Source organism: Rhagoletis pomonella, unplaced genomic scaffold, assembly GCF_013731165.1.
Source record: "Rhagoletis pomonella isolate Grant_MI unplaced genomic scaffold, Rhpom_1.0 Rhpom_scaffold_01224, whole genome shotgun sequence".
NCBI lineage: Eukaryota > Metazoa > Arthropoda > Insecta > Diptera > Tephritidae > Rhagoletis > Rhagoletis pomonella.
This window is the reverse complement of record NW_023459778.1, coordinates 34855-43265: the sequence shown is the minus strand read 5'-3', so window position 1 is coordinate 43265 and position 8411 is coordinate 34855. Positions and strand designations below refer to the sequence as shown.

Sequence of the window (8411 nt, the reverse complement as noted above, 5' to 3'; positions counted from 1 at the left end):
AGCAGCAGTAACATTAGTCCCATGCAGAGAGCCGGCGGCTGGGTATGCTTTTGTTTTTGCAATTTTTGACGGATTTGCATATATTTGCTGTTGTGGGCTTAATGTTCGTTTGACTTGGATGTACCTATCAATACCCATTTGAGTCATTGTACGGGTTGTTGGATTAAGTAGGTCAACTTGCGCTGCGCTGCGATGCTTGACTTGGACTGGTTTGTGCGGGTGTGGGTGAACTGCGTTGTGAAACCGCTGTTCTTGCTGAAGGCGTGGTTGACGTCGTTGTTGTGAGAGCTGCGCTCACCGTTGTTACTGTGCTTGTTGCTAAGCTAGTGCTTTGTTGTTGCGTTAGAACAACTTGGTCTACCAGAGACATTGGCGACTGTGCATGCCAAGATGTAATGCACGAGGTTTGGGGGAGGGGGAGAACGATTAATCGCGATCAGCATTGTTTGTTGGGGAAACGAACGAAAAGTACGCATTTCGTCGATCAGCTGAATGCTTTCGGTCAGCTCTGTTGCGGAAAGATTTATTTCACCGCACTTGGTACTTATTTCACTATTCGGTAAGCGCGGTGGGCCGGAGCTGCTTTTATTTTATTGCATGTTGGCACATTTAGATGAATTTCTCGCGGCATTGCAAAAATTCGGAAAAAGTAGTTTATAATTATAAGCAAATAAGCAGAAAGCTTATTTATGCCTAGTATTGTCTTTTCGCGTTGGTTTTGTTCTTTTTTTCTTTGCTTTACGTGAATTATTAATTTCTCGGCGTAGCGACAAAAAAAACACATTCGAACAGGTTGACAGTCAATCAGTATTTTAATGCGAGCTCTATATATGCGTCCCCGCTTAGTTACCCAACTCGACTAAGTACCTAAATTTTTCGTATCCCATTTACAATTTTGCTTATAATTTTCCCCTTTTAAGTGCTCCCGCAACACGTTCGGCAAAAAAATTTTAAAAATTGAACGGTAATTTTAGTCACTTTAAATTTGCACATTATTACACTAAAATTAAATGAGAAAAAAGTTTGAAATTTTGATGAATTTTTATTTCAGTGCTCTACAAAATTTGAAGCTCAGGTTTAAGGCTGTTTGCAGCACTTAAGAAGTAGTTCCAATTTTTTCCTTTGGTTGATAATGTACCTTGCTTTTACCTACTTCCAGCTCTCAAAACAAACGAAAAATTCATATAAAATGACGCACAAGAAATGGAAAAGAAATTTTCTTCTATCAAAATTTCTTAAATCAGTTTGCAGCTCTCAAGAAAAAAATGCTCGTATATTTGTTTCTTCAAGAAAATTTACAGCAAAGGCAAAGTGCTTTTTAAAGTAAAAGAAATAATGAAAATTATTTCTTAAGAGCTGGATTCTAAGTTTTTGCTGTAAATTTTCTTGAAGAATTAGATATCCTAATATTTTTTTCTTGAGAGCTGCAAGCTGATTTAAGAAATTTTCATAGTAGAAAATTTCTTTACCATTTCTTGTGCGTTTTTTTATTTGAGTTTTTCGTTTTACTTGGAAGCTGTAAACAGTCCTTTATATAGTATTTGTTAGGGAATGAACTCTGTTTTAATTGAAATATCTTAAAAAATAATAAATTAACATAAGTGGCAAGCATCATTTTGAATTTGGTCCGATACGATAGATATGCCCAACACTGTATGTATGTATAAATATGTATAATCAATGTCCTTAAACAATTGACATAACATTGCTTTATTGACTTTTTTATAAAGTTTTTGTTATTTTTATGGCCTTATTAAAATTATATTCAACAGTTTTTATGAGCTTGAGGCCGTTTTTAGTGAAAACTTATTGGGGAAAAGCAACAATAATTTGAAAAAATGGTAGAAGTGATAGCTATTTCGGAAATCATCACATTTCCTAATCAGACTTATTTCAGTAGGATTCGAACCGACGATCGCCACTGACTCAGCCAGTTGCCTACGCACTGTGCTAAGGTTGCCTTGTTAATTCTAGTTGCTTATTTCCACTATTTCACTTTGCTAAGCCAACTACAATCAAGCGCAGCTATTCCGCTGCAATTCACTTGATGATGTGGTTGTTGGTTTTGTTGGTTTTTGTTAATATTTCTATTATTAGAATGTTTAACTTTTAGGTGTGCTCGTCCTTAAGTTATTTGTTTTTTGTTATTTTTATGGCCTTATAACAATTATATACAACCACTTTTATGAGCTTGAGGCGGTTTTAGTGAAAACTTATTGTGGAAAAGCAACAATAATTTAAAAAAAGTTCAGAAGTGATAGCTATTTCGGAAATCAGCACATTTCCTAATCATACTTCTTTCAGTAGGATTTGAACCGACGATCACCACTGACTCAGCTTGACAACAATTATTATCAACAATTTTTATGAACTTGAGGCCGATTTTAGTGAAAACTTGTTGCTGCTGCTGTGACGTTATTTCTGTCTATGGTTCTTGTAATTGCGAAATCTATTAGGTCTAGTATCTTCTTTATATCAGTGGGCCATTAAGTAGGTTTACCAGGAGATGTGACCTCTAGTCTATTGTGTCTGTTTATAATAGTATTGTATGACTGCCGCCCTTTTGGGTTAATAAGGCGTATGCTTTGCTAGCAGGCTACCAAGGAAGTCATTTTCAGAAATTAAAAATCGCGGTGGGCAATAAATAGCCGATAGATTCAAGTCGCGGTCGAAGTTTCGTAAGCATATGGTAGTTGTTCGCAGACAGGCTGTTAGTTTTGAGTCTACAATATTGTGCTTTAGGTGATTTCTAATCAGCACCGCTGTACCATCTGGGTGATTTGTTTCCAGGTATGGAGTAATTATATTTATTTGTTAGATGTGTCTCGGACAGAGCATACCATCTATGTTATATTCAGTGAGAACGCTGGTTAACACCGTTAGCGTTCCATAAGCAAATTTTCAACTCACTCATTTTTTATTCACTAAAACTTGCAGCAATTGGTTTTGAGCCTTTATGAGGTTTTGAATCATATTTTGCATAGTAGATATGAATAGAGTCATACACTGGGTAAGATTCAATATCACTCCTTCTATGCTACAAGCGGGGGGTTCGGCTGCATTTGCTCAGTATTATTCCTTTGAATATTTGCAAATTTTCTGGATTGGAGTTTGATTTCACCGTGCTTGGCTTCGTTGTTAGTTTTAATGCGTCGGTAAAAGAAACGGCTTCTGGTGTAAAGGTTGATGGCGTGAGGTGTTCGTATGTATGAGAGCTAGTTGGAATGGTGGAAGAGCGTACGGCTGTGTTGCGCTGTTTCATTCGAGACTTTCCCCCCTATTATGAATTTTCATACGATAGATGATAAACGCTTGCAAGCGTATCGTATGATATCAGTTATCGTATTATCGTTTTCATAGGCCCCGACAGATGTATTGTTGTGAATGGCTGTGGTTTTTGTTTACTTTTCATTGTGAACAAACACAAATCATCTACGCTTACTATCGGATTTCATACGACAACATCGATTCGTAATAGAGAATAACAGAATGCAAGCGTTTATCGTGCATCTTACGAATTCATAATATGGGGGTTTAAGTCTTTGTAATTGGCGGTGTGATAACCTCCGCAACTACTGCATTTCTTTACAACCATATCAGCTTTGATAGCCTTGCAGGAAGCTTAAACGTGAATGTCGCCACAGGCAACGCACACTGGACCCAAGGTGAAGTATGTTCTGGTATGCCCAAATTTTTGACAATTTGTGCACTGTACGGGACCGTTTCGCTTGTTGGGCTCGTCCACTGTTATTCTTCGGTGTAGAAGGTATCGTAAGTTGTAGATTGGGTGCACTACGTTTTTATTGATTGGCTTTGTTTCTGGCTGAAGTTCAACCTTAAACGTATGCTGAGCGATTTTTCCTCTGTTGATAATATTGACAATATTTTTAACAGCAAATCCTGCCTTCTCTAGAGCATGAGCAATAGCACAAATGGGTACACTTGATTCTATACCTTTTATTATTACTTGCAGTCCTTTGCTGCTTTGTAGCTGGTACTTTTAATTCAATTCGATTCAATTCAGTGTTTATTGAGTCTTTGATTACAAAGAATCTTACAGACTAGAATAAAATTATTAGGTAAAAAATTAAGAACTACACTAGGAGTACACAGATTCCATTAAACTTCTGAAAGACTGCCTACTAATAGAAAATTCAATATTTAAATTTTTTGAAATTGCATTAGGTTCATTAAGAGCCCTCCAAATCGGGGATTGAGCCCAATAATTAGCTTTAGCAGGGATAACTTAAAACGGCGGGACAAACAGCAATATTCTGCTCGGGACATTGAAACCGATATGCACAAGTAATTCCGGACAATCAATGACGCCAGAAATCAAGTCACATAAGGGAATGGACATGTCTTCTACACTCAAGAGAGTTTAAATCTATAAGCTTGCAACGAGCTATATAGGGTGGAACAGGGTCAGAGAATCGAAGCGGCTGAAGGGCAAACCGAATAAATTTTCTCTGGACACGTTCGATACGGAGTGCATGGCAATTATATATAGGGCTCCAGATAACCGAGGCATATTCAAGCTTTGAACGAACAAGAGAGTTAAAGAGAGTTTTCCTTGTATAGGGATCCTTAAAATCCTTCGCATGCCTTCACAGAAAAGCTAGGTTCCTGTAAGCCTTCGGAAGAATATGGCATATGTGATTAACAAAGGTGAACCCAGAGTCATTAACAGAAGGAGTTGTACATTTGAAATATAATAGTTAGTTAGAAAAATTTTAGATGCTTTAGCGAGGGTCATATGGAAGCATATCTTTATATTGAGGGATAACATATTTTTTTGGCACCATACTTCGAGATTGAACAGATCTTCTTGAAGTAACCGCGAGTCGGAGACACAATTGATTTTACGAAACAGTTTCAGATCATCGGCATACAGCAAGTAATCAGAGTTATTGAAACAGGACCCGATATCGTTAATAAACTGGATGAACAACAGCGGACCAAGCACATTGCCTTGGAGCACCCCCGAAGTAGCGGCAAATTGAGAAGACCTGCAGTTTTAAATTTCAACAAACAGGGTTCTATTTGAAAGATATGACTTTAACCAATTTAAGAAAACCGAATGGAAACCAATGCTTCTTAATTTACGATGCAATATTGAATGTGATACCTTATCAAAAGCCTTGGAGAAATCTGTATAGATGCTGTCCACTTGGGACCCATTTCTGAAAACAGGTATACAAAATTCAGAAAAAAACAGTTCGTTACGGTAGAACGACCACCGACAACACCATGCTGACGAGGATTCACGATACTTTTTAGGGCAAAAGATAGTTTCTTCATTACCACCTTCTCAAAAAGCTTGGAGCAAACAGTTAATTTAGAGATAGGTCTGTAATTAGAAACATCATTTCCAAGACCTGACTTGAAGATGGGAGTGATGGACACTACTTTCCAGCGCTCGATGAAAACACCTGAGCGAATAGAGCGACAAAATTTGATTTAAAAAACTCAGCAAAAAATTCGACAGTATCACTAATCGACTCAGAACACTTACCATTATAGTACATACAGGAAGGTATATTTGAGGAGCCCGATTTGGAACCGATGAAGCTCCAGAAGGCTTTGGGACTTTCCTCCAAATCAGACTCAAATTTACTAATATACTTGTTATAAAGAAATTTATCCAAGATGTTAAATTGTCTCATGAACGAGATATATTCAGCCTTGAGATTAACATTATCAAGCTGACTTTTATGTAGTTTATAATACTTGTTTCTTTTGTTTTTAAGATTCTTGAGTCTACTTGTGTACCAGGGTAATCTATGAATCCTAAGCGGCAGCAGCGGAAGATATTTAGAAAAAAGATTATTCAGTGTGCACACAAAATAATCAAAACACTCTGAGACGAAGTTAGAAATAAAAACAGAGTGCCAGTTGATTTCAGACAAGGCAATATCGAAAGCCTGAAAGTTAGCATCGCGGAAGTTAAAGAAACCAGACGATATTCCTTGCAGTGAAATTATCAAACATTTCCAAATAAATAATTATGTTAATAATTTACTAACCGGAAACCTACATTCCTCTAAGGTAAATATTGAATTTTCATCAACAAAGACAAGGTCAAGAATTTTAGACAACTTATTAGATAATGAATTAATTTGAATTAAGTTTAAACTAAGCAGACTATCCAGAAAATTTATCTCGTACGTCCTGTTTACGTGAGTTGGAGTCAGGAAACCATTTCTTTGTAGGTCGGACCAGACTATATCTGCAAGATTGAAATCGCCAAGAATGCAAAACGAAGATTCAGGATTCTGCTCACAAAGATCGACGATATTGTCAACATGACAGCTGTATAGATAGTCCGTACTATTTGGCGGTATATAGGATGTGCAAATGAATAATTTTCCAAGCGAACCATAGACACAAACTTGATCTATGAGAGTATCTAGGCGATTAGGACACCACCACCTTTGGAGTGACCAGTCTTCACCGGATCTCTATCCTTCCTGAATACATTAAATAAAGTTGGATTAAAATACTCTTCGTCATGAAAGTCAGCATTCAGCCATGTTTCTACAAAAACATAGACATCAAAGTCAACGCGCGACGTTGATAAAAATATCTCTTTGATTTTAGTCCGCATTCCAGACATATTTTGAAAATAAATTTGAAGACCCTTAGGGGCTGAGCTACAGTTGCCAGAATTCAAGCTATTTGTACGCTTCCGATGGGGCTACCCTTTGAAAAAAGCGGAATGGTCGGACATTTATACCAGAAGGCCAAACAGTAGCCTTCTTTATATCTTCATAATATGCATACGAAACTCCAAATTTGCAATTTATGCTTCGAAGCTTGTCTAAAGGTTCGTCTTTCTTAATAAGCTTGTGGCATGCAAAATGTTTAATGTCGATACCGGACTGTTTAGATACATACTCGATGATTTTATCAGTAGAAACGGACGGCTTAAAAGCGGATACTTCATTTTTACGATTATGTCGAGGTCAGCGTTTTTATTTCGACCAACCACAACCTGTTTACGTTTCGGAGTTTTCGTCTTATGAGGCACAGTTTTCCAACCATTCGAGCCAGAAAAAACCGCAGGCTCTGAACCAGCATCAGGCACAACATCAATATCAGCATTCAAAGAATTAACATCCACGTCGGCATCAACAACAGCGCCAGCAGCAGTCATAACAGAGCTGTTAACATTAGCTTTAATTGAGTTAGTACCGGCAGCAGCAGCATAGGTAACATTGGTATAGAGCGCCATGCGCTTAGCAGACCCATTGGGGGGCAGAGCAGCATTCGATACCGTGCACTTAGTAGACGGAGCAGATGAGGGAGTTTCTGTTGGTGTAGGTAAACACTGTTCAGCATGAGCAGCAGTAACATTAGTCCCATGCAGAGAGCCGGCGGCTGGGTATGATGGAAAAGAGCGTAAAAGAGATTGATTTTCATTGTGAATCATCTCCTTACATTTGTTAACAGTTGTCAACAATGCTGCGAAGGCTTTTTATCTCCGCAATCAACGATGATACGTCGGCATCTTTTTCGTTTAGCTTAGTTTGCAATACACGAACTTCTACATGAAAATCATCACTTATCTTTATTAGATGCATTTTGTCTTCATGCAAAGCACCTAGCAAACACAAGATACGAGCATTTTCTGCCCTGAGAGCAGAAAGTTCTTTAACCGCAGTTATCAGTGTAGATTTGAATTGAAAGTCATGCTCAGTAGCGATTTCACTTGAGAGAGTCTGTATTAAGAGCTTCTTTAGCACTAGTGCTCCCACCCGAACCAGCGGGTGTGGAAGAGCAGCGGAGAGATGAACGACGGTCATCCGTACAGTTTTTGCAAAGAAACGGCTTATTAGATGAGACTAAGAAGTCCAGACCGGCTTGGAAAATACCAACACATTTGAGGTGAAAAAGTTTTTACACCCGGCACACTGCACTTTAGATTGTGTACGATCAACTTTTTGACCACAAAGACAAGGCATTGTATGAATATTTTTACATTTAATAAATATTGAGTCAGTGAAATTCACATTATTAAGAGTCACTATCTCAGTATATTATGAGTTTTGCACTAACTAAGCGAATCAAAAATTACAAAGAACGCTTAAAAAGCCAGATAAACGCGGAGCGAAGAAAAACACGTCTGAACTGCAGTAGCGAAAACTATTTCTTACTTATAGAAGTTTTTCTTATCGTCATTAAGGTGTTTGGTTACCAACCGGTAATTTTCTTCAGTTAGAATCTGAAGTTTGGTCTCTTTAATGTTGCCCTTGGTAATTGACGTTACGTGGAACGTATTGTCTGTAATAAGCTGAATTAATTTATTCACGAGGTCATTACAGGTTTGCTCTCGTAATTAAATTAGGGGCGGTTTGAGTTTGGCTTTGGAAACTTCATTCGGCTCTTTGTCACATTCATTGTCCAGAATC

At 37.7% G+C, this 8411-nt stretch overlaps 1 protein-coding gene across 1 annotated transcript in view; it reads right to left on the bottom strand.

Moving 5' to 3' along the window:
* LOC118752081 (A-agglutinin anchorage subunit-like) overlaps window positions 1–7583 on the bottom strand; it is a 10080-nt gene extending 2497 nt beyond the window's left edge. Inside the window, exons 1-3 of the mRNA XM_036486932.1 lie at window positions 7451–7583; window positions 6989–7380; window positions 182–376 (exon numbers count right to left, since the gene is read on the bottom strand). Coding sequence (XP_036342825.1) covers window positions 182–376; window positions 6989–7380; window positions 7451–7583 — 720 coding nt within the window. The remainder of the gene's footprint in view (window positions 1–181; window positions 377–6988; window positions 7381–7450) is intronic.
* Window positions 7584–8411: the final 828 nt, after the last annotated feature.